The sequence below is a fragment of the Struthio camelus genome, chromosome 2, assembly GCF_040807025.1.
Source record: "Struthio camelus isolate bStrCam1 chromosome 2, bStrCam1.hap1, whole genome shotgun sequence".
NCBI classification, from domain to species: Eukaryota; Metazoa; Chordata; class Aves; order Struthioniformes; family Struthionidae; genus Struthio; species Struthio camelus.
Window position 1 is genome coordinate 40,698,721 of NC_090943.1, and position 27,803 is coordinate 40,726,523.

General features: G+C 36.5%; 1 protein-coding gene across 10 annotated transcripts in view; it reads right to left on the reverse strand.

Moving 5' to 3' along the window:
• Positions 1-27,803, reverse strand: part of ANKRD28 (ankyrin repeat domain 28) — a 131,574-nt gene that overhangs the window by 11,627 nt on the left and 92,144 nt on the right. For all 10 annotated transcript variants that reach the window (XM_068935284.1, XM_068935283.1, XM_068935290.1 and 7 more), the window contains 13 exons: positions 22,182-22,260; positions 21,623-21,737; positions 21,103-21,185; positions 17,295-17,358; positions 16,109-16,177; positions 14,325-14,465; positions 9,171-9,282; positions 8,501-8,527; positions 7,522-7,596; positions 6,039-6,240; positions 4,415-4,502; positions 3,830-3,947; positions 3,005-3,224 (listed from right to left, as the gene is read on the reverse strand). In XM_068935284.1, coding sequence (XP_068791385.1) covers positions 3,005-3,224; positions 3,830-3,947; positions 4,415-4,502; positions 6,039-6,240; positions 7,522-7,596; positions 8,501-8,527; positions 9,171-9,282; positions 14,325-14,465; positions 16,109-16,177; positions 17,295-17,358; positions 21,103-21,185; positions 21,623-21,737; positions 22,182-22,260 — 1,393 coding nt within the window. The remainder of the gene's footprint in view (positions 1-3,004; positions 3,225-3,829; positions 3,948-4,414; positions 4,503-6,038; positions 6,241-7,521; positions 7,597-8,500; positions 8,528-9,170; positions 9,283-14,324; positions 14,466-16,108; positions 16,178-17,294; positions 17,359-21,102; positions 21,186-21,622; positions 21,738-22,181; positions 22,261-27,803) is intronic.

Below are 27,803 nucleotides of genomic sequence, written 5' to 3' on the forward strand. Positions count from 1 at the left end.
AGCTAAAGATGATTAAGCAATAACTTATTTAAAAGTTTTAAAATGACACACAGGTTATATACATATTGTGAACCTGAAAGGGATTTCATGCTGTCTGAAGAACATACAGAACACTTAGTTCTTTAAACCTATACTTTTCAAGCTCTCCTCTACATTCACCACTTTGTCTACACAAAAACGTATTTACCGTTTCAGGACTGTTTTCGTTCCGCTGACTTGCTAAATCCAGAGAAAAACTGAGCTGATAGCCATAATAAGACCTTAAAAAGAACCTGTTGGACCCATTATAGTGTTGCTTTCAAAATTCTATAGCCTGCTGCTGTATGGGTAACTAGTTACCACAACCACCTATTTGATTTACAACTATGCACACATGCAGTGAAGCTCAGCTCAACATTTATTGTCTTCTGAAAATTTGTATTTTTAGAAGTCCTGCCAAATTTTCATCCTACAAATCAAGGATATTTCAGGACTGCTTTATTCAGACGCTGTGCTCACTCTGCAAATGGATCAAGCCGTAAGAGTTTAATTTTATAAATCTGATATTTTATTCAAATTGAAATTATCAGTGATTTACCCAGTTACTTTAGCTATGAGGATAGCCTAGTGAGTTATTCACTTAAAAATGACTGTGAAAGTGAGGCTTTAAACCCATACTTCTCAGTCTTTCTCTGTAATGTGAATCAGAGGTGAAACAAATATTTGAGAATCTTTATGTTAGGAAACTAACCTTCATATTAAAATCATTAACAAGGGAGCGGAATAAATTCCCAACCCTCTTAGGGAGTCTTCCCACTCCCCAAAATCCAAGAAATATATATGAAGGATCAGTGAAGAAAAATAAATCCTTATTGAATCAACCTTACATTCTTTAGCTGCTTATGCCCAGAAGCTTGATTTGAAGGAAGCGTATAAAAAGATTTAATCAGGAATCTCTCCTCCCAGGACTTCCTATGTAGGTTATTTCTTGGAATGTGTGGCTCATTTCTGTTTACAGGTACTATATTGAATTTCTTAAAATACTCATGGAAACACAAAATCAAGAAGGTAGTTTATAACAAAAGGGTAGTAAAAAAATAAACACCTCATACCATGTATTGGATGTGAATACGTCCCCCTTGAGATACCATGCCCCCCTAAACAGACTATTTCACAGTGATTAATAGGAACTGAAAGAGACCAAACTTCAGTATACTGCTTTGATAAGAAGTGATGACTTCTCTCAATATTAACAAACGCATTTAGACCCGTGTATTAGCTATCTACCCCTCTGATGGTGCCCTTCTTTTGCATGAAAAAACACATATGTGACAGGAGAAATAAAGCATAAGCATGTGAAAACCTGACACCTATAATTCTATGATTGATAAATGCCTTCTTTCCAGGAACATATGAATAAATTAAACAACTGAATGGGTTACTCTGCCATTTAATAAATAATTAATTAAATCTGAGTGCTTCTTGACATCCAGAAAGACTCCAACTGTAATTTAGTTTACTTTTTTAAAGTTAAAAAAAAAAAAAAAAAAAAAGCTTTCCATATACACACTTCAGAACACTGTATATACCACTTCCTTTGGCCACCTGTCTTCATGAGATGGACACTGATCATTTGGTAACTGCTTATACCAAGTCAAGAAGAAGTAACTGAACTCTGTCAGCGGTGCAGGTCTGCAGGGTAACGGAATGAAAACTGTCTGCAGATATAAGCTCTCATTTCCACACCCTGCAGTAAGTGAGATCACAGTTTCATAATATAGGGGCTTCGACAGTCATTCCTGTTTAAGGAATTGCTGCCTGGGCAGAGCAGGAACAAGCAACCGACATTACGCCGCTCTTGAGGCTGACAACTGTGTGCTATAAACTATCAGGGAACTGATCTGCATTAAAAATAGCCTTGAGAGGGAAGAAGAGGAAGAAAAGAGGCAGGGGAGACAGTATTTTGCAAACAAGATCATCTCACTTATCTGATTTACAACACGGCACGAGCAAACAGCAGCAAGGGAGCTAAAGGGCAAGAGTTCCTTTCTGAGGATGCTCCCTCTTGAGGAAACTGTATCTGAAGCTATTGCATGACTGCACATCATCAGGCATGCCTCCATGATTGCTACATTGTTAGATGTTTCTTAGCAAATAACTCTGAAAACCATGCAGTGAGAAGCAACTACTGGAGTAAGGTATAGTTTTCACCATATGTTTTAGGACATAGATCTGAGAAGCGCTATGGAGACAAGGAACTTCAGAACATACTTGTGTTCATTTTCTTGCTTATCTCTCTGGACTCCTAAATCAAAGTACAAAGGATGAAACAGAGCTATAAAAGTATTTGTACATCTCATGAAATAGTAAACTATTTAATAAACATCTGATTAAGGAATTGTGTACAGAGTAGAACCATTTTTTAATCTGGCAAAAGTGAGTAATATCTCTATGAGACCTTAAATATAAAGTTATGACCAGCACCTCCATGGATAAAAGTTAGCAGAGATATTTTAAAGAAAGATTATTACAATTATTAATGAAATGGTTTCTGAAGCCCGGTGCACATATACCACCGCATCCAACTGCACTGATGCACTGGTCCATTCCTCAGCTCTTGCCTCCAACTGCTGGCTACTTTTCCAGTTGTTTCTCATAATTTTGTGAAATTTTTAACATTTACAATCTTAAATGGAATATGAAGTTAAGTAAAAGTACTGTCAACATTTGGCTCATTAAAGAGAAAGACAGCCTTAAAAGTATGTGATGACTATGCTGTTCTGGGGGTAATGAAAAAGTGAACATGACAAATCAGTCCTGCACACATTTTCATCTCCAAAATCTCCAGTGTCTTTGGCTCATTTAATAAACTCAGCTGTTATTTTAAATTTTGCATTGTTGAATATTTATATTCTGAGATTCAGAACACTTATATCAGTATTGGATATCCTTTGTGAGATGCTATACCTACAGACATACATTCTCTAGGAAGCCTAAAACCAAAAAACGCTGCTGTCATGTTTACCATTGTAACAGGCCCAGTGCAGTGATGTATAGCCGTGATTGTCTGCTATCGCAGGTACTGCCTCCACAGATGTAGCTGACTGCAAGAGGGCTCCTAGGACACCTATATGTCCACATGCAGCTGACAAGTGTATAGGGGTTCGCCCCCTACAGTCTCGTAATAAGGACTTAGCACCGTGTTGAAGCAACGCTTCCACACATTCCTCGTGTCCAGTAACTGCCTGCAAGAGAGAGATGAAATAGCATGTTTGTACATATTCAGGTATATAGTCAAGGTGCATAACAAAAGCAAGCGAGCTTCAGACAATGCCTCAATACTATAACTGGTAACAAACTAAGCTCAGGTATGATTTTTACTTCTGGAAATTGCCATTATTTTGGACAAATAGCAACACATTATTATATTCATAACAGAATAATTTCTTGGAACAGCCTTGATTGAACTGCTAATCTCTAGGGCTCTATTCAGTTGTCCTATCTGGCAGAGATTTAAAAAAAAAAAAAAAAAAAAAAGGCAAGCATAAGGCATGTGTTACAGTTTTCTTCCTTCCACTAACAATATGCCCCACCCCATGACAAAAGTGGTACCTTGGGGCTTCTCCAGTCCATTTACAACAAGATTAACAGACTTGAAAAGCCCAGAAAAATCCTGAGGGTATACAGCAAACAGGCAAAAGCTACCACTGTGAAAACAACTATAAGACAATTAAAAGCTAAGGACAGCAGGACAAAAAAAAAAGAGAAATTCATTAACATTACACACTAAGACCATACTTGAAATTAACGTATGTACTATGAAAAGGACAGAAATATAATATTCTCTTACCCCTCTATGTAATGCCGTCCTTCCCCACTTATCTTTGGCATCTACGTTTGCTCCTTTGTTAAGGAGTGAATAAACGCAGTCTGTGTGTCCATTAAGAACGGACAACATCAGAGGAGTCCTGAAGAGAGAGCGAAGTAACGTGTAATCCACATGGCAATTTAACAAACTAGTGCTGAGCTGAAATATTTTAACTTCTCTTGTTCCGGGAAACACTGTTTTAAAACTGATGCCATTAATGGCCTCTAGCACTACTCTCACTCCAAGAATGCTGCTGACGTTTGCTTTTTAGATTCAAGAAAATAAATTAATTTCCAAAAATTCCGAAGTAAACTACAAGGATCCATTTTTGTTAGCATCCAGGGAATAAGCACATTTTAATTTGTTCCCAGCTGAACAAGTTATTTTACCATCGCCAAAATTATATCAATTTCATTGCAAGCTATACAATCCTATTTGTCCTAGTTCAAATACCAATTCCCCTTAAAAAAGTAATAATCTAAAAATCACCAATGCAAAATAATTAGGTTTTCCTTTTATGAAATGCAATAACTTGTGAAGAATAGAATTTATATCTTCTGATCTTACTGTCCATTTCCATCTTGAATGTCCACTGCATTTTGTGGTTCTGCATTTCCTATCAATAGTCGCAAACATTCTGAGTGACCATTTGTAGCTGTAAAATATCAACAGAAACACCAGTTTTACATTAATCATCTTTGAGTATGCAGAGGTCAAATACAACTGTAAACTGCTCAGACTAAAGCTCGTTAGCTTGAGAACCCGCTGTATCAGCTTTACCATTTTTATGATTTAAATTGAAAAACAGAAGAGAACTATACTCAAATATGATTTTAGAAATCAAGTATTCTCAATTATGTAATACTAAAAGGAATCAGTTCCAACTGTCAATTGCTGAAAGATATTTCATTTATAGATAGATGAGGTTGCACACATTAAGCATAAGTATATGGCTATATAACTTATATAAGAAGGAATAATTAAATATACTAATTAGCACAGTTTTCACCTATGCCTCAAAATCAAGCAAATCCACACTGAGCCAATCACACACAGATTTCATTAGCAAGTATAGCACGTGCATAGTTATGAAGTGATAACTGAAATCACATTTAGAGGGGAAAGAAAAGTAATGCATAGAAGTAATTAACCAAACGTATTAAAAAAAGAGACAGAGAGAGAGAGAGAGAGAGAGAGAGAGAGAGAAAGAGAGAGAGAGAGAGAGAAAGAGAGAGAGAGAGAGAGAGAGAGAGAGAGAGAGAGAGAGAGAGAGAGAAGAGAGAGAGAGAGAGAGAGAGAGAGAGAGAGATCACGTTTCAAAGCAACTCTTGAAAGATAAACCACTGCTTGTTGGGGGGAGATATTCCTGACATAAAGCTGCTATATTCAGTCCACGTAAGAACGGGGACACCTCATGCTTCTCTGGGTCGACAGAGATGCTAACAGAAGTTAGGAGGAGCTAAAGCAAATAGAATAATACAGGTTGTGCTCCTGGTGAAACAAAGTGCCTAGAATGACAATGTTTTGTACAAAATGCTCTTTTTACTGCAATATTCTTATAAGTTCACAACTACAGTGCCAATAATGCCAACCTAAATAAGCCTGCTTTCAAAATGCAAAGAAGAGAATATTGCATGAATGCTACGCTTTCTTGAGAAAAGGTAAGTTTATAGAAGTTATCTAGAAAAGGCAGTGAGAAAACACTGCAAAGGACTGCTATTATTTTGAAAACACTCAGCAGGGAGTCACTTACATTCTTGGAAAAATGAAGTATAGTTTTCATGTCTCTTCTCAAACTGACAGAACTCCGAGACTCCAGTCTCAGAGAAATAATTCAGTGCCAAGATAGGCAACACAATTCACGATTCTAAGTTTGGGACTACAATTTGGGCTGTGTGAAAGACTAGGAGAGGAACAGGTACATACTATTGACACCTGCTAGGCTGGTTGTGCTGACAATGAATGGACAAGGAGAATGCACTGTTTTAGGGGACAGCATGCTGTAACACTCCTTGAACCGGAATAATTTTTTTGGTTTCTACTACTTTAAGCGCATTGCTATCCTTCTCAGTATAGTATGCAACTTCAAAGACATCATCTGTTCCTAAACACCATTTCTTAGAACAGTAATAATAAAAGATTTCTAAACACTTCAAAAGCCAAAATTTTAAAGCTGAGCAATAACATATACCTGCAGCATGTATTGGCGTTCTCTTTACAACATAATCTTTCACCAAGATTGATGCTCCTTGATTAATGAGTACATCTACACATTCCACGTGTCCCTTAAAGGCAGCAAGATCCAATGGTGTCCTTCCATTATTGTTCCTCACATCAAGGTCCAGCAAAGACTGTACCAGCACTTCCAGGGCTTGATGGTGACCATGATAGGCCTGAGAGAATAAGAAGATCTTTTAGTTTTCCTGTCCTTCACATTTTAATGCGTTTACCAGGGTTCCATATAATAAACAGCGAATCTAGTAGTTAGGTTTTAGCATGCGGAAGAGCTCCTGGTGCAGCAGTCAGTAGTTCCAAAATGGCTATAATGAATTGTAAAAACTATTTCAGCAGGCAGGTTTGGGCTTCCTCGTTTTATCCTTTGAATCAGCAACTGACAGTACTTCCAAAAATTATTTTTCTCCAATATGTATAACTGATACTATTTTCAATACTGAGTGTTTCATTGCTTTATGTTAACAGTTACTTCAAGTAGTTACTTCAGCCTCAGATTACTTCAAGTGAGGATCACATGCAAACATAACTAAGTTTTATTAGTTTTTCATAGAATATTCAAAAACAAGTCTGTAAAATTTCTAAGTAAAAAAATAGAGTATAAGTAGTTAAAAGTTAATGTAGTTGGCAAAATAGAAGGGACTTGGGGAAGGAAATAATAAGAGATCACGCTTGACAAATAAGGATAAAAAATAGCCTAGAAAATACCGTGTAGGTATGTGCCAAGACAAAGTGTTAAATTGAGTAATGAAAAAAAACTATCTACAACTATGGTTCCAAAATAAACTTGTTTAAATTTATACTCCTGGATACATAACCTCCGCTCCAGACAAATTTCCAGGAATAGTTTCTTCTGCTTTCATTTAACAATATTAGAGATTACCTTTTCACTTTGGTCACATATTTCAATAATATATGTTATGCACGAGACTTGGGCTATTTTCAGAAAGTACATTCAGGTTTTTCAATTGCTAGAAGTCCAGGGAAGAGATTAGAAGAAAACTGCATATTCAAGTTGTTCACTTGGTACTTCAGTGCACATTTGTACAGACAGTTTCATCAGGTCCCCTGTGAAGTCTGATCTCTTAATATCAGTGCATATCGTAAAGTATTAAAGACAATATTTTTCATAATAAATAATGATGGTGGTAAACTATATCATTATTACTTAGAGCACAAGACTTCTAAAAGCATTGTTAATATACGTTTGAAGACAAATCTTTTAATGAGAAGCAAGATTTCAAATGAGGAGTGTTCAATTTCAGCCGAGAGGTAAAATCACCTTGTATAACTCATTCCTGAGCTATATACTTGGTAGGTATTTTTATGGTGTAACTTATTGTTATTGACCTCTAAAAAAAAAAGTCCAGAATGAATTAAAACTATGTCAACAGCTGTTTGCTACTACATGATCTATTACCACTAAAGAACGAAATACTTACCGCTAAATGCAGTGGACTTATGGGTGCTCTGTTGTCTGAATCGTTCAGCATGTCAGTACCCGATGTTTCCATTAGCTTAGCAGAGAGAGAAATTCCATTTGAGTGCAAAAAATCCTTCACTTTTGAAAAACAATCAGTAATAATTGCTATTATTTCCAGTATACATAGATTGAAAAATAAAGAAAGAAAATTAGAAGAAACAATATAGGTATAAATTTTCTTTAGGAATTCCAGAAATATTTCAATATTCTAAAGAGTGTGAATTACAAATACTGCAACCTCTCCCCCACACTCATTCCCCAAGCCGAGTTGTTTAATTTTGCAGAGCAATGCAATAATCAAATTAGAAATTAATCTAAAATATTTTTCCCAAAGTAGCCTTATGAAATAATATGGAAAAAAATGCATGCAAAGGGAATACAAGCACAGGTGAGAGCAAGAGCAGCTGTAAAAAGAAAAAGACAACTAAGCATTTAGGTTAGATGAAAAGTCAGCAATAAAACAGATATGAAAAGCCAGAATGTAGGATTTCTCAGAACAAAAAAAATCTGCCAAAGAGGAAAAATGGACCCCCCCGCCAAAAGGTACAAGCATTATAAAATAGGGCTAAAATATCTGTGTGCGTACACTTCTGTGTGGTTATTTTCAGATGTGTTTAAAGTTTTAATCCTGAGTCTTTTTCAAGACCGTATTTAAATTAAACAGCAGAATTAAAGCATTTAGAGGGTTTGAAGAACATCAAATACATGCAGATCACTAAATCTTCATGATCATACATGGTCATACAAATGTTTTAGTCAACCCATGGTTTAAAAAAAGATTATTTTCTATTTCAAAAACTTGAGCTGCAAGCGTTAAATAACATATCTACGCACTGAAAACATGGCTGAGTAAGTCTAAAAATAGGCAGCAGTATTTTAAAATGACTTGTTCCCTTTTCCTGCACAATACTTTACAGTGAGAAATCATATACACTTACAACATCTAGAGGCGTTTCACTTGCAATCTGCAATTAAAAACATTCAGAATTCAGATTTGAGTACACTTGAATATGAAATTATAATTTGTATAAAAATATTAAGCTGTAAAACACAGAGAAGACAAAATTAACGTATCAAATGACATACCCATTTTTGCAAAGGGATTTATCAAAAATCACTCTGAGGCTTTATTATCTAGAATTCTATTATATGGCCATCAGTTATTGCAACTATGTGAAAGACCTCCCCCCCTTACTTTACAGGTTTTCCCCACATTTTAAGTTGCTGCTCCAGAAAACATTTGTGACATCTTTTAACACTCCTCAGTGGGACACCTGTGATTATTATACTTCAGCCATCAGGAATAAAGTTAGCAGTGTATTCTAGATTAAAAAACAAAACAAAACAAATACTCCACATACTCAGTAAGCGCAATCTCTTCATCTCAGAATAAATTGTCTCTTTAAGCCGGTACCTACCATCTTAGCTCCCCACGTTGCCCCTATTTTAAGGGTACCAAGCGCTCAAATATGTATCCTCACAGGGGCTGAAAAAACACTATCTACGTATCTCCCAGATGAAGAACAAAGGCAGAGGAATGCTATGGCCTCTGCACTATCCTCCCCAAGAGAATTTGTTAGAACTTTCATCCATGACGCATTTTCTTACCAATTCAAGACATAAGCGATGACCGTAAGCAGCAGAATAATGAACTGCATTGTATCCTTGTTTGTCTCGGATCCCAGGATTGGCATCATTTCTCAGCAAATATTCCAGGCACCTATTTAAATTGACATATGACAACCATATACCCGCATGTTAAATTTCGGCTTTTCACTCAGTAATCAATTGTTACAATTCAATTGGAAAATACAACACAGCAAACCGGAACACTCTTTTACTGTACAATACTGAGTAGGGCTACAGAACAACTGACTCAGTAAACCAAGTGCTGGGTCGGTCACAAAGTTCCCTGAATTTGACAGGAACCCACTGTACTAATACAGAAGGAAGAGGACCAGCAGCTGAGTTCTTCGTGACATGCAGTTCAATGTCCACTTCGAGACACTGATTTATTGATGCTTTTATATAACAAACACATTCATCATCTGTTGGCATACACACCATTCCTTACTCTCATCACATGGAACTGTAAGGCAGAGCATGACCAGAACAGTTTCAACCACAGGCACTCAGGCAGGAGGATGAAAAATGGGGTTTTAATTGTCAGCTTCCCCACCCCCGAACTATCGTTGTCTTTCTGTTTTTAAGAGACTCCATATACGCACACTGAATAATTCCAACCAATCGCCGTGCTAATTCATAATTTTGTGGCCCACCACTTAAACAACATTCTGCAGAGCTTAAAAGCAATAGAGATGAGAACTCTGAAGAAATAGTCTTTAGAGAACAAGGAGCTAAGTGGACTTAAACTGAACTACGGGGCACATCCCAGTCTCAGCTTCAAAAGCTTCAAGATAACAGGACAGAGACCTATGAGAAACAAACAGTCCCAGAATAATATCAGGTTATTGTTATTTTGTGCACTTATTCATAGGAGATAGTAAGAACCTCTGAGCATCGACATGACAAGGTGCAACTGAGCAAAATCAAGACTGTACAGAGCCCCTGAAATTCTGAATTAACAGAGTAGGAAAGAAGGACAGATTTCAGGTTTCCCACTGAGAGCTGACAATTATTCTGGTACTAAATTTGTTTCAGTTTGCTCAGTTAAGACTATGAATGTCTCCTCATGTCCTACCTTAGACAGAACCTTTAGGATCTGAGAAAAGGCACATGCCACCCTGCCTGATGACAGAACCAAGAAAGGAAAAGCATAAATTCATGATACTATCTGACTCGAGAAGAGAACATCTGATCTATTCCAAACCACTTGCTACTGTTCTGAATAACTGGGTCGTTTGCTTCCAGTAGGAAAAGGAGACCCAGTTGTCAACATCACCCATTGTGATTAGATGGTGTGTTGTAATCTGGACGCAAGATTTTTGAGGAGAAGGCCAGGAAGCTCTGCACATGTTCTACACAGCTCTGAGCTCCAAAACACTGATCTGAAACTGCTGATTCTTTTGTCCTGAGATGTCTAGGATTTCCAAAAAAACTCTGCCTATGAAGGAACATTGATAATAGTCTAGGAACATCTTTAAGGAAAGCTATTTTATATGGAACGTATACTTTATGTGATAGTTGCAAAGGTTAATTCTGTAGGTCAAGAAACACAAACACATGTCCTTCTTGAAAAGCAGAGATGATTATAGCTAGTCACCATTCTGAGCCTGACTTGCAGCTGAAGCCATGTGATTTTCTGAAGTGCAGAAAAGATCATCATCTCTCTCTCCTTGCTGGGATTATGAAATACTTCTGCTTTATCAGTTAAATGAAATACTTGTGAAGCCAAAAGAATATGTTCTCTTGTCAAACCTAGCTCAGAATCTTTGCTCCTTAGCCGAGTTTATCTAAAGGTCTCACAGACTGCCACGACAGGTAGAAAGAAAGGGGCCAGGTGGATACACGAAAAATATGAGGTTTTTAGCTCCCATTTATCTTATGGAAAACTGCTAGAAAGTCAAAAGGAATTCAGACAACATTTGTAGTTTTATGATATGGCCACGTTGTGACACCATGCTGTGCAAATTCTAGCAAAGGAGTCATCTCCTGAGAGAAGATAGCATGACCCCACAATATCCGGATTCTTTGTAAAGAAGATTTCAAAGATGGGCCCAGAGTCAGCACAAGTGCGAGATCATCATCGGAATAAGGACCCAGTACCAGCTGTGATGAGATGGAAACTCATTTCAACCACCAGACTAGCGCAGCTATAGTGGGTCAAGTGCCTAATAACCTCAGGTACAACGACAGTGATTAGCTGAAGCGGAGACCTGACATTTGCTTTTCCGTTCCACTTGCTGACTGTCCTCTACTGCCCCTCAGAGAAGCAGGAGGGTATTCTCACTACACTGAGACACTAACAAGCATTTGGGGCGGGGGGGATGGGAAGACCTGTAAATCTAATACAGTCCTTACTGAAGGCACATGGCTAAAACGTCACCTTTCTTTTGTGAAAGCTGGAATCTTCCACAGAGATTAAGTGAAAGGCTGAAAGCAACAATCCGAGTGGCTGAAGACAGAAGGGGCAAAAAGCTGCAAGAAAAACCGTATCAAGAACGAAGTCTCTGATTACAAAGCGCTCTGTCTTACTACAAGGTGGAGAAGCAGAGGGCAGCGGTGATGCCAAGGCGTGCTTTCACTTCCACAGTTTTGTGCCCAGGACAAAGGATGAGAGGACTTAAGCACATCCTATACAGCTAGCGAAAGGGTAAAAATTCTCCTCTTTTAAACAATAAGGTATATAGCAGGATGTATCTAACTTTACTATCAGTTAAACATATCTAATGAAAAGATATGCTCCATATGTAGCTATATTTCCAAGTAACTAGTTTGGTTTTCCTAGTAAACAAATGTCTGGATCTGCAATAGTGACAACACCGCTTACGTATTATTCCAGTTGAAACAGGATGAAATTTGTGCAAATCCATCGACTGAGAATTAATGTCCATACACCTTCTATGGGGGTCAACATCTAACTTTCTTTTTTTTTAATTTTAGCCAAGGATTTTGTATTAACACTCCTGACTCATAAATAATTGTGTTAAACACCATTGTCATTAGCTATCTTGATTTCTTTACCTTTATATCAGTGTGCTCACAGATAATATAATATACTGAACACTCTGCGGAAGCAAAACAAACAAAAAAAAAATTCTTGAGTACCCACTCTTTTCAATGTGAAACTGATTGTTATTTTTACTGCTTCTTCTCATCCAGGGAGCAGATTAAATGTGCATTTGTTGAATGCTTAACTGTCTGTCCTGAGTAGCCCTCTTTAAAAGGAGGTAAGCCAGAATTTTTGAAAGCCCAAGTAAGTTAAATTTATTTCCTGTTCATTTATTGGCTTGCAGTCCGTTAAATAATTCTAACACAGAAAGAGCATGTTTCCCCCCGCCCCAACATGCTGCTCTAGTTTATTTTATTCTGTGATCATCTTTCTTCAATATTGCCAAAACAAGGCTTACTGGTGTATTTTACAATATCAGAAGACTGGTTAAAGATACCAAACAAACATTTCCAAATAGGAGCAAACAGGAACATCATTTTTAAGAAAAACACCCTTGTCCCTAAAATCTGTCTCTAAAGATGTCTGAACAGACATGAAAAAACACAACTATGCTCAGAATTCCTGACATTTTTTCCAAGGCTTTATATTCCCACTCAGTAATCATTTTCAGCTTCATTCTTATTTTGAATATAAACTGAGTAGGACTGGCTTTCCAGCTGTTATTAATCATCTTGCTGCATCAACATACAAAGCTTCTCCTCGGGCCATTCTGCTTTACAGCCTGCGTGCACAGGGCCAACTGTTAATCTGAGCAGCAACGTTGCACGGATTCTAGAGACAAATCTTTGAACTGCCTCCCAAAGCTCTGCAATACTGCCATCGTAATTCATGCTCATGCCTTTTATAAGACAGATGGCAAAACAATGTCATCTGAAGAACTATTATGGTTTTGAGGTTTTCACAGCAACTGTGAAGCTAAAATTAATCCCAGATCAACTTGTGAGGGAGCAATTAAAGTAAAATTATCTCAACAAATTCCAGCAGGCAATGAATGTATATGTAATAAGTGGCAGGCAATTTTGTTTTGCAGATCATCTTTACATAAAAGATGCATGTACTTCAACTATTAAATGGCTATCTTTACTTACACTTCAAAAACCCTACCTGCAAGCTACACACACCCTCGTTCCTACTACTACCTCACCTTTGAAAGGTGCTATATTAAAAACAACATGACACAGCCCTAAATACCTCACTCTTTTCTAATGAAAGTGTCACCAAATGCATGTAAGGCTGCACACCAGCCTGTTTTGACCTCTGAGTATGTGCATGCATGTGCAAGCGGTGCGCTTAAATTTCCTCAATATATACAGTATCTGAAGGTTAACTAACCTCATCAATTTTGTTCTATCTATGCAAGCTCTGCATGCAGACATTTCAGTCATTAATAACCAATTAATAACCATGTTAAAAGTAATCATTCAATTACAAAACACCCACATGCACACACAAGACATGGATTTATGAAAGTTTCTGGACACGTTTCATTAATAGAAAAGTAACTACTTCATAAACTTTTGCACTGACAAGAAAGAGCATTGTAATGCTAAATATGAAAAGTTTAATCAAACACCAAATGGATAAAACATCCTGTATTTAAATAAGCCTAGTTCATCTCTACCCTTTTGCTGGCCTACAGTAACCCACTGCCTAGCGTTATAACGTATTTCTGACAAACTACATAAATTTTTGGACAACTGAAGAACCTTCCACAAAACACATACTGTCTATCCTTCATCACCATCTGGTCTTAAAGCAAAATTACCCTAATGATTGCAACTGTTAGAAAGTTGCATAATATCCCAACATACAGATACTTATTCAATCATTGTGCAGTATGTGGGATTAAAAACTCTTTTCACAATTCCTGAATTAAGATGTCTGCATTAAAAGGCATAACCAGAAAACACAATGCATCTCACTATCATTCCTTTTTCTCAGGAAAATTTGTTATATGAAACATTTTACATACAACAAACAATTCACAGTCAAATGTAATCTTTAATGTGTGCGTGCGTGTGCATGTGTGTAAAATATGCATTTGGCGAATCTGAAGGCAGAACGTACATAAAATTCAGAGCTCAAAGGTTTCTAAAGATTCAGAACTCTGTACAAAGCATGCCACTTACTTTCCATCTGTGTCTGATGCAGCTGCGTAGTGCAGAGGTGTACAACCCCTCTCATCAAGGTCATTCACACTAGCTCCAGATCCCACAAGGGCAAACAGGCACTGATAATTACAATTGGCAGCAGCATAATGGAGTGGAGTTCTTTAGTACACATTTAAATAAAAAGTACAATGGTAAATAACAGCAAAATAATATCAGAGAGACAGAAAATGCAAAATAAAATGAAACTTTAAAACCCTACTTACACTTATTTGACAAGTATTTGTGGTGAAGAATGTATAAACACAATATTTAAAATATCTGAGATTATTTTCTAGGGGCCATTTAATAATGCAGAACAACATCTGGGGGATGAACCTGTCAGCCAATATACACACATACTCTGTGCTAAGGGAAGCTTTATACAAATTTTCTTAGGTAAACATATGGAGGAAAATACAGTTTACACTAGAAACATTGTTTTTAGCTATTCCAGTAATTTCAAGCCACTTTGAAAAACATGAACAAATCTAGTAACTGCTAGCTAAAAAAATACATAGCACCTATATAAGGTAAAAATAAAATACAACAGTAAATGAGTGGATGTTTTACTGCAAGGGCATCAGCATTTTATCAAGTTTGCAATAAAGAAGCGTGCTTTCCTTTTTTTTGTTTTAAACTATACTAGCGTATCATAAGCATTGTCAGAGAATTTTTTTTAAAATATACTTTGTTTTCTTACAACGAAATCATGAAGTATTGATACTGATGAGTTAGCTCAGAGGAAATTTATTCCAGACTGAAATACATAAACAGTTTTCAAAATAAACCAGTTTGGATAAAATTTCAAAAGCACCAAGATGGCAAAGAATTCCCTTTTTGTTTTAAAAGCTAAAATTGAGATATTTGCAGAAATAATCTGAAGAAGCAGTAAGGCATTTCTAAATGTCCTACACCTCTTCCCTCTTCCTTAAAATTATTATTTTTTTTTAATTTCGCTCTCATTTTTAACTATTTTAATCCTTTTCTCTCCTCCAAAATAACTGCCCTATAGAACAAGCAAGTTAAAAAAAAATACGAAAGAAAAAATCGTCAATGGGAAAAGCTGAAGAGAAAAGAATGGAAGTGTAATTTACTTAAAGCAAGCTAAAATTTATATCCATAACATTCTCTGCAAGTCCTACTCCTGCCACTCACATCAAGGAAAATCATATTTTCCATGATATGATGTGAAATTTTGCACAAGTACTGATCATGCCTTCCAAACTTAAATACTCTGATACTAAAAATAGAAATTATTGTCATTCCAAAAGCTCAGAGCATGAACAAGGAAAGAAACAGAAAGGGATGGATGTAATGAGAGGAAAAAGGTGAAGCAGTTTTAATAAAATCAAGTATATTTTAACAAAAAGCCTCAGAAATAGCAACAGATTTATAGTTTTTGACTGGTAGGTTATTTGGAAGACATTGCTAATGACCTTGGATGGGAGCAGTTTAAGCTTTTTAGATCTATGTTATAAGCAGAAAAGACTTTAAAAAGTTAGTAGAGTACGTAACAATCATTAGAAACAAGACTAAAGCCCACTTAGCGAAAGACAATAAACAAAACACGTTTGTACCTTTTGATAACACATGCTTCAGCATAGTTGGCTGTAGCATCTCTAAGAATTTATTAGGGACACCGTCTCTAAAAACATACATACTGGAATATACAGACTTGTTCACAGAGCATCAATATGCTATACAATACATTATGCAATATTTTCACAGTCCTTTACAAAGCACAAATCAAGAATGAGCCTTACCTCCCAAATCTGTCCTTTTTGTTGAAGTCTGCACCAGTATTGAGCAGAAGGTTTAGGCACTCCAAATTCCTATTAAGTTAATGCAACATTGCTTGTGATTGCATATTATATTTCCTTCATATTGGCCTTTCCAAACATCAGAACTGCTACACGTATACATCTCATATGGTATTTTTATCAAATCAAACTATCATAGGAAAATTTAAATAAATATATTTTACACATAAAAATCCACATAAAAACAGATTTTTCAAAATTGCAAGAGCAAAACAGGAAAGAACACACTATTTCAAGTCTACACACAGAAATGGCATTGCTAGCAAAGGCATGCATAAAGCTCAAGAACATCAACCTAGTTTAATAGAATTTTCAATTAAAAAAAAAAAAAGACAAAACCGCACATCACAAGACTTTTGCTACCAGGATTCTGGCCCAGAAGTAAGTTTTTAATGTATATGATTTAAGGCCAAATAAAAGTTGCAAGGTAAATATTTTACTTTTTAATGTAATTCATTTTCAGTGCAATGGATCATCGTAACAGATGTAAAATACTGTTTATTATTCAAACAGAATCTTAGTAACTTTCCTAAATTGAAGATGAGTGAGAGAATATGTTGCAAATTATGCGCTTTATATGAAAAGACAGCATTTTAACCTCAATCATTTGCAACAAAAACGTATCTCTCAAGTGTCTTTTGACTTAGAATGACCACTTAGAGTATTACTTAAATACATTTGAAACTGAAAAATGACAAGATCATTATCATGGAGATCTTGTGCCCCACACAGTGTATCATGAGTACTATTACCCAATTTCTGCAGACAATTTTATTAAAAAAGTCCATTATGAAAATCGCACAAGATAATAACTGATATGAGTGATGAGCAAGTAATGCTGACCCCTTTATCCATCTAAACTCTAGAATTTAATTATGACATTTTGATTAGTTTGGTCTTTTGTTTAGGGGCATGGCAGACACATATTGTCCAAAGTTGTTATTCTGCCCTTCATATCCCACAGTGATCCTGCACGGACATGTCATGTTTGAATCCTGTAAATTCCAAATCCCAAGGCGAGCGGGCACGAGAACCATAGAGAGGACATTAAAAACAAAAACCCCCAACCCAGTAACCATCAGCAATTGACAAAAAGAAAGCTAACGATGAAAGCATGAATGCTACCTACCCTCCAGCTGCAGCTGCGTGAAGACAAGTCCTGCCAAAGTCATCTGGGGTGTCTATGTCAAAACCTACAAATCAAGTGTTTCGCAGAGCCATTAATGTAACTCAGCCTTTCACAAAAGGTGCTCTCAGGCAAACTTAACAGTTATTTATAAGAAAGCACTGAAGCCCTGATAACCCATTGCACTTGAAACAAATGCTCGCTATCTGTAATATTTTGGAAAACAGCTATTCAGTTAAAACTGAAAGGGATGAGGCAAAACATGATTAGTAGCACTAAGGTAAAAGGCTATTTTTGATGGTTCTTTCTTATCCTGTTTACCTACTAATATTTCAATATAATTTAGCATTGAATATAAAATTCATGGAAGTGATAGGACAATTTAAGAATAAGTCAGAATTATTCACTTTACAATTCTGTATTCTACAGAGTTGTTTTATTTTTTTAATGAAGAGGGAGATGAGAACGTTACTAAATCCGGCAGCCACTGACACTTCATCCTTCAGTTTGGCACTCTAGTCCCAGGCAAAGAACTTTCAGCGGCAGCGAAGGCTATAAACAGCAATTACTTAAATATCATTGCTTTCTCTAAAAAACGTGTAAACTATGGAAATTCAAATCTGAGATCATAAACATTGAAGCCAAACACTTGGCAGTACTGAGATCCATAGTTAAGGCTACCACAGAAGCCTTAACTTTGCTCTGACATTCCTGCTAAAAAAGACCGTTCTTAAAACCATGAGCTACTACATCATTAACTGAAAACCAATTAACAGTCTTACTGCTCAACCTTACCTTTGTTGATAAAAGATAGGTATCTAAAGAAAACCAAGCTGAACTTGCAGTAGGTAAGGCAAAGCCCATGCAATCGAATGAAAAACTATTTCTCAGCCAAACTGTAACACCCGTTCAGGACAATCCCCCCCCTCCCCTCCTCCAGGCTGGAGGAGGTTCCTTATAAACGTTTACACTGCTCCCTAACCGATCCTACACCCGGGGTGCTGCAAACAGGAAGTTTACAATGGCCATACCTGAATTATTGGACACAATGTAGCAAGTTCAGTGTTTAAAAAAATAAACAAAAAACAAAACAAGGACACACACCCTCTCCTCTGGGAAATTTTAGCTACAGGAAAATGACAAGGCTGACTCCTATTCTAACGTCCCCCACAAAACCTGGTCCGAGTTCCATGCAGGCAAAAGTAGTAATAAATCAGAGCAACTCCAACTGCTTTTATCTTAAGGAAAACTTAGCACATACGGAGGTTCATGCTCCTTGTGAAATGGTTTAAGCAAATAAAACTTATTCCCTGACACCACGCCATGCCCTTGCCTCCAAATTATTTTGGGTCAAGGGAGCGTTTGACCCAATTCTCCAAGTTCGGCAATATGATCAGTAAACAAGAAGGGACAGGACAGTGCATAACAAAGCAATCAATGCAATAAATAAGGTACGTGGCTTTTCAATGTTGTTGTATTCAAATACGAGAGGGATAACGCTCAGTAACAGCACAAAATTAACCTGTTGAACTCAATGGCTATCTATAGGTGTCACAAAAGCTAAAAATTTAAAAGTTCAAAGGGATCAAACACCATATAAATAACAAAAGCATTAAGATACACTAGCACATAAGAAGCAGCTTAGAAAAAATGTTATGCCTTAAGGTGTAAGTAAAATTTTTAAGGTTAGAAAGAAACTTCTCAAAAAAAGATTATTCCATTTTTTATCCTGCAGAGTTTCCCTTGCGCTATCCCTAAGTTTTGTAAAATCACTCCTAAAGGAAATACAGGATTAGACAGATTACTGGTTAGATGGTCAATATGGCACTTTGCACGTTCCAGATTTATGTATGAAATCTTCCTTCCTCATAATAATTCTACTTTTTTTATTTTTATTTTTATTTTTAAGTGCAACAAGCCTGCAGATTACAACACTGGCAAAGTAGCAGGATTGAAGTTATCAAGAATAGTTTAACAGTGCAGTTCCATACCTAACCATTTAATTTAACATGAATTACTATTTAAAAGCTACATTTCTAGTTTGAGAAAGCTGCTATATTCTCCTAAGAGTTTTGCTCTTATGTAAGAGATGTTTTTCACCAAAACTCCAGCTTCAGTATTTTTACCTGGGAATGCAACTTTTTTTCCTTCGTAAGACCTGTTCAATGACCAGAAATAGTGAACAACACAGGAGAAATTCAATGTTCCTCAAGACTATTTTCCTACTCTGTGTCCCAAAAAACACAATTCCCCTACACGTGCCACTCCAACTCCTCCTCTCATTTCAATAGATGAAGAGATACATGGCAAGTAATTCAAGCTAGCTCAGCAATTTGATTTGAAAGGTAGTCCTGGGTGTCTCTCCACACCCCCAGGTAGCTTCTCGAATACTACTATCTACTTAAAAGTCATCCAGTACTGAAACAAAGCAGATTTTTTTCTTTCTTTTCTTTCTTTTTTAAATAAATATCTACACGATTATTAATTGATTTAGAAATCAGAGGTTTTTAATATACATAAACAAGACTCTCACAAAACCAAAAACAGTATGCAGTCGCCGACAGCAATCCCCACCAAAAGCACATAGTAACAAGCTGCTGTCAGTAGTACCCAGTCTATTCAATCTAAGGGCTAAGCATACTTTTAAATGGTCAAGTGACTAATACTTTTAAGGTCATTATCTGCTCCAGGCTAGATTTTCAGTCAAGTTTGCTCAACTCCTGTAGAAGCCACGGAAATCACTTGCAAGTCTTCTGCCAGGGATTTCTTTGCCACGCTGAATCTCCAGTAAGGGAGTATCTGACACAGCACCATTGGGCAGAAAGGGGAAAGAAGCCAAGTATTCCTCGATCTGAACGGATCCAGTTGAAATATAGTCATTACAGGACAGCTCTCTCCTGGAGCAAATCCTTGAACACTTGTCCATGTCAGACAGTGAAATAAAAAGCCTAAATGGTGGTAGTTTTACTTTTTCTCCTTTAGTTCTTCTCCCAGGCTTCCCTAGCAGACAGTGTAGATACAGAGCTGGGGAAGCAACTATTTACTTCTTTTCTTTCCAGGTCCCTCTCCCCACTTCCCCGCTCCCCAAACATGAAGTGCCTTTAGATTCCTGTAGAAATAGTTAATTTCTTATTCTTTCCCTGAAGTTTCCACAATCCTTCAAGATCAATCCACTGTCTCAGAATTGCTATGGTTAAAAGAGCTCAGAATTCGCGCCAGAGCAGAACCCAGTCAGTCAGTAAAGTAATAACCTTAACAACCTCCCCCTACTTAGAAGAACAAATCCAACAATGAAAAGTTTGGGTTACCTAATTAACTAAAAATAAAACACAAATTCAACACTTTCTTAATGTAGCAATGCACAGAGCCTTCAGGGCTATTAGGTTGTACGCTATAGAAACAGACCAATCCGTACTAGACTCCAGGCGTCTTGGAAGGGAAAGAGAGGATGTTGGAAGGTCATAATAAGAATGTTAGTCTTTGTCTTTGAGATTACATTATGGTCTGAGCCAGGCATTCCTCCCCTTTGGGCACCTTAAAATGTATAAGCACAACACTTTAAAAAAAACAAAAAAAAAACCCACACCCTTATAGACATATTGCATCAATTTTGGTGATGTTTTTTGGAAAAAAAAACCTACCCTTGTAAAAGCTTGCATGCACTTTAACTATGGAAAGTCCATTAAAGTAATGAGCACCGTCCCCAGGCTACTAATAAACTCTAAAGATTTCTACATGTTACTAAATTAAGACTTAATTAAAAGCTACTCTAGGGAGTAAACAACAACGTACAAAGCAGACGTTATCCTACCTGATGAAAGCAGCTTTCTGCAGCAGTCTGAAAATCCACTTAATGCTGCCAAATGGAGAGGAAACATCCCATGTATACCCCGCCTAAGATATATTATAATCAGGTATCACAGCTTCATTACAATAAAGATAAAACAAACAAGATTGTATGCCAAAGTGCACGTGCCTGGTGGGTTCACCAAACTACCTAATTAGAAAAATTAGCCTTAGGAAAACTCTTCACATATTAAAAGCATTCTTACAAACTAGACAGGACACATTAATTCAAAGCCACAGTCAATTAAAAGCTTTAGAGCTTTTATTGCAAATGTACTATTTTAAAGGAAAGGTTATTATCTTTCTTTTTGTACAAATTGCAATGTACTATATAGTTACTTAAAAGTATAGCATAGGATAATACACAGAGTATTTGCCTTTTCAAGTTGAAGAAAATGTGAAGAAAAGTTATACTAGTCTTGTAAACCTAACAAATACATTTTAAATTCTCTCAACTTGCATTTGTGGCAGTAAATGTTACCTACTTTGCAGTGTCAGCACCACTTGTAATCAGAGTGTTGATTAATAGCTCATGCCCATATCTAGCTGCTATGTGCAAAGGAGTATTTCCGTTCTTATCTTCACAGTCTATTTCAGCTCCTGTAATAAAAAGTAATTGCTAAGTGAGAATATACATAGGCATACGTGCTTTTGTTACAAAAATGGCACTGATAATTTAAGTAACATTAACAATTGCCCACGAATGACTACTTTGGCTTTTAAATTTATAATGTTTTAAGTAGTATTTAGCATTCACAACTAGCAAAAAAGCAGCGCTTTCTTTTGTACTGATATGAGACAAACTTTCTGTGACCTGGGTTATCGAAGAAAAAATAATACCTTTTCCCCTCCATTCCAAAAAATAAACATTCTTTTGAAGTAAATTATCAAACTTTCCAGGCAGATATATCAGACTCCATCATTAACTGAAGTACTGGACATCGGATATGAAAAAAACTTTCAGTACACTGTTATCCATACGAGAGGAGGAATCTATTTGCAGAGTTGGAATGCTGATGACAACTACTCCCTCCTCCTTCTTACCGTTTTGAATGATGGTCTGAGATCTTGAAAATCTACCATGGATTGCTGTCATGTGCAAAGGTGTCTTCCCATCTTTACTCTGGAAAAGAGAAAAAGAAAAAGGTTTACTTATGGCCAGTAAAAGTCATCTGTCAGAACGGACCAAAAAAACCCACCCCAAAACAAAAAACCCTCACCCTTTTACTTTCTTCTCTCCCTTTAATCCCCTCCTTTAAATTCTTCCTGTGCACTTCTGCAAGACAGATGCTGCCTGTGACAAGTCAGCATGACACGGTAAGCTTTTCAAAAGAACTATCTTGCTGCTCTTAATTGCTCTTCCAGCTGTGGGTGACAGCTCAATAATGATGCGTGCTCACTAAGAGTTATGCCTTTAGGATAACCGCTCTCAAGAGGATGGTGACAGCACATAACTGTAGCAACAAGCTTATGCCTAACTCTCTCCACTCTAGTCCAAAATAAAACAATGAAGCTTCTTTAAATGATGTTTCTTTCTTAAAAGAAAATAGCTGTATTTACTATAGAGGCTTACATGTAATATTAGAAGACAACACAACAAAAATTCAGGGGTTTCACTAAAATTTCTTTAAAAGGACACTTACAAACAATTTATCATAAACCACAAGTAATCCGAAGGTAGAACTATCCCACCATAAAGGGTACTATATATTTGACACACATACGTAACGTGCACCCAGAAGAGACAGCCTCCAAATAGGCCAACACTAATTCATGAGGGAATTTCAGTTTTTAACAGTACAATCTAAATGCACATCTAAAATGCAGAACATCTTTTTTTCTCTGATTATTGTTTTTGGATTAAATTTTGTTCTATAGCTTATTACAGGTAATGGGAAAGCTTTACTGCAGTTCTTAGAAATGCACACACAAAAATCACAAACATGACACATGGAAAATAAAGGCACTGTCAGATGCACAGGCATGCCATATCCTTAAATTTAAATACTGATTTTGAGGGCTATGAATTGTCTAGAAAAGTCACAGTTAAAAAAATAAGATAAAGATGATAGGGGAAAACATACATTATGAACATATCTGTTCCAACACCATGGATTGCTATCAGGTGCAAAAGTGTCTTTTCTTCACTTTGTCTGTGGAAAAGAATGGCCAAGCTCCTACAGGCATGGTGCTGAGAAGCTGCCAGAGACCGTTTTGGGCAAAGCTCGATGTGGAATTCTTGGTTACGGCACTGCAGAGAGCAGCAAATACTAGCTACAATAATGCAATTATGGAAATATTGACTTCTCAGGTCTACACTGAAGAAATAAAACACTTGATAACAGCCTAGTTATCTCTAGATCTTTTAGCTAGCAGATTTCCTCAAAAATTAATAGATCAAAAGATACTCCCAAGTATCCACAACAGCAGCAAAGAAACACAGAAGAGGGTTGAAATGCACTTGAGGAATCAGACAATTGAATTTACTTCAAAAGCCTCTGACACTGGAGGCCTTTAAAAAACAGGTCGAATAGGCACAAATCACAAGTGACATAACTTCCCTAAGCAATCTCGGTGCTATTTTTCATATATAGAGAATTTTCTTCTAATGTCTACCCTTCAGCTTTCTCTCTGCAGTTTAACTCCACTGTTTTTATCCAACCATTAATACTCTTCATGTCCAATTGTTATCTTCCTTTAAAATAATCTTTATTTACCTGATGCTTGTTTCCCGCATTTTTCTCTTTCTTTAAGCTAAAGAAACAATTAATTCAAAGAAAAATGGCTGTATAAAAAAGCTTACTTTGATAGAGTGACCAAAAACCTAATTTGGTAATTAAAATTTTAGACTTAAAAAGGGAAAAATTTGAGAAAGTAAAGAAATAAACTAATGAAATCGACAAGAGACAGAAGAATTTAGGGGTTCAGATGACGAAGCCTGCAGGCTTACTGGTGCAGGGCTGCTAAATCTGTATCTCAAAAAAGAAAAAAAAAAAAAAAGGAAGCTGATAAAGAAGAAGATGAAGCACAAAAAAGTAGATACAAGTGCCACTGAATGCATTAATAACGTATGTCACGAGGACATCAAGAATAACCTAAGATGACAGCATTAGAAACTTTGTGTGGTGGTGAAGTGAGAACCCTTAAAAAAAATCTGAGCAAGAAAAAAAAAATCATCATCATCAAAAAAATTGAGTAAGACCTACAGGACAGTAAAATAAGCAACATCATCATTTTCCAACTGTAAATGAAAAACAAGAGTACAGTCAGTAACAACAGATTTTCAGATTCACTCTGCTCAAATTTCCTTAAGAAATGTATACAGTGTAGATTTCCAAGACAACGGAGCTGATTATCCACCATCTCTCTCCCCACTGTAATAGTCTCACGTTCCTTTGTAACTGAGAAACAGCATAACATGGAATCGTCTATCAGCAAATAAATAAATACAGACCGAGTATAAAATTAAATGAGGGTGTAACTTCCACGTTGAAGTTGAAATACTAGGCATATAATTGCACTCAGAATTCCCTTCTTAGCCATTGCCATTAGGGAACAGAAGACAGAACCAGAAGTCAGAGTTTCCTGAGCAATGAAACAACAGGCCTCCATCTTTTGAGCAGAAGATTTGTGAGACACTGCTTCCTGAGGAAGCAGAAGGTTGGACTGCATAACCAAGGAGGTCTCTTCAAGACTTTTGCTTCCGTTTCCTTTTTTTCTGCATTAAGGTATTCCATCTAAATACGAAGAGAATCACATCTACCTGATCTTATGAGAACGGACAGAGTGAAAGCACATGACAGAATAGCTACGGGCTAAGATTACTTTTGTTGTATTCATTGAAACTCTACTAAGTGTGGTAACAGGAAAAAACTAATCTAGATCCCCTCTATCACTAGAGAAAACATCCATAAAGTACTTACTATTATATAAGAGCAGTTATTGCTATCAGAGAGAAACAATTAACATAGAGCACAAGATACCCTGTCACGTGAGCATTCGGATAACTAACCTTACTTAATTTACTGAGTTTTGCTTAGGGTCAAGGGAAACGCAGCTCCATCTTGCCACAGTACTCCCCAAAGTGAAATCTCCCCCTAGCAACAATTCTTTTGTTCCAGTGTCATAAATGGCAGTAAAATCGTTTTTTGATTTAGCTTACTTAATTTTCAAGCACCAAGGGTGTCCCATTACATACTTATTTCAGTGTGTTCTTCTATGCGTGGAAGAATCCTGAATAGTGAGAAAGGGTGTTGCAGTAATGAGCAGTACTTAACAGGATTTACTGTTCTACAGTACTATATGAATTCTGACAAAGCTATAATAACAAGTATGAAATGATGTGCCTTGTCTACAAAGAACAATAAAAGTGCTTTCTAAGTTTCACACTTCTACTGTTCCATTATCTACTGCTACACGTTCCCTTCCTGAGATGGGGCCAACATCCACAGATATGCCCAAGCACTTACCCTCCATCTGTCATCAAGAGATTGATCTCCTTTTGCTTTCCCGACTAGGTCATCCACAGCAGAGTGCTCTGACAGTATTCTCTAGCCTGCATCTAGATTATAACCCACTCTAAAAACACAGAAACACCTGCACCTGGGACAGAACTAGTGAATCAGATTACACAAGCAATATAATTTTGATGAACAAATAAATACTGTAATTATAGCTGGTTTATGACAATTTTAAGAGCTACTTTGACCATGAACTTTGGCATCAGTACTTGAAAACTGAGCACAGCTTGGTTTCAGTAAACAATTCGTAAGAAGGGTCTGAAAGAGAAACATCCATTTGAATGCCACAAATTATTAGCTATGCAACAGATTCTCAATGCATTTCACTTTCCTATTCTTTTAGGAAATTCTTTAGGGGATTAATTTCTTCACTTAAGCTTTCTCTTTGTAGGCCTGTTAAGTGAGCAGAAGCTGGCTTGGAAGTGATTTTCTTTTGCCTCAGTTCTTGCACTTTTCAAAAATGCAGGTAGTAAATTTTCATATACAAAATAAGTTATTTACACCTTCAGGCCTCAATTCTTATCTCAGTTATACCAGTATAAATACACAGAAATGCCCATCAACTGAACTACAATGGAGACGTATTTTTGTGTCCACACAAGGGATGAATTCTGATTTCAAGCTGCAATTCTTTCCCCTTGCATAACCTTACTGTCTTAATTTTGTAATTAATAGTTTTGATACTTAGTAACTCAACACATTTTAATTACAGGTAGCCTATAGTTAAGGCTGGTAATCCTTTCCACTGTAAAGACTTTTCTTTATGAAGCATAAATCTTCAGTAGCTAAATCTTTACCAAGCCCTTAGAAGACTTCACCTGAAATTCTCAGCTGTGGTATGCTTCAGGTTGGATTTTCCAGCCTCAACACTGTCAAGTTTCAGCAAAAATGATTCTGCTGTCTCAGAATAAGGTTAGGAGAAGACCTTGGTTAATCCATATTAAACCTTCTGGTTTTTAATTTGAGAAACTGTCAAGTCTATGCTTTGGCTCTAAAAGTTTAAAATGAAGCGGGAAGGCAGGCAACAGTATCTCCTCGATGTCAACACATCTTGTGTCATCTCTGAAAGTTCATCCATATTATAAACTTCAGAGAATTCAGGAACATCGCCCATCATACGTAAAAATATTAGTCACTCTTTGCAGAATTTCTGAGGTTATTTATTGCCATAACTGACTAGATTCAGTCAATCTCTATAGCGTATATCAAACAGTGTATAAGATTACAGTACTCTTCAACAGTGTTTATTATACTGATAGAATGGTCGTTATTTTTCATTTTCATTCCTAACCTTCCGTTAAGGTATATTTGAAAACGAATACCCGGAAAATCCCACCCACATCTTTCTAAAGTGAACTCCTTCCCACTGTTTTCTTCTACAACAGAAAGATTCAAGCTTGCAGTAGCAGTGGATAATGTACAAACTTAAGTACCCTCAGGAGCTTGCAACCCAGGGCCACAGGGAAAAAGTAATTCTTTGCTTGTTAGCATTTATACTTCTCTTTTGTTTTTATTTGTGTATGTAACATATGCACATAATCATCTGTAGACTTTAATATTTTTAAATTGCTCCTAAATTTTCAGTGGGCTACAGATTTTGTACTAACAATAAATATATAATTGCATTTTAGAATTAGTCAGCTGAAAATCAGTGTAAATCCATAAAAAGTGAGCCACAAAACTATGATTTTTAATGGAAATTTTAGCTATAGCGACATTCATGTCTTACTCAGATTGTGCCAAAATTAAGATATAAATCTATTAGCACAGACAAAAAGAAAAAACCTCTAATGCTCTGCCCCCTCCCCCTCCCCTCCCCCAAAATAGATGCTTTTCTTCCTGCCACATGTGAGAAAGCGTACAGACAACTAGATACGTGGTAAGAAGAACGCGGACTTTTCATTTTGCATATCCATTTCCCACTTCCGCCAGCCTGATACCTGTCAAGACATCAGATACTAACACTGAATATTTCTGAATACAGTTGAAGCTTTCATTACTAGAGCAAAAATTAACTTCATAACAGAGATTCACATCTCTCTTACATGTTACAAAACCTTACTTTACACACACAAGGAGATGATACAATATTTATGTTATAGTTCAGTTTTACACTTCTGTGGACTATCTACACTAAGACTGGATT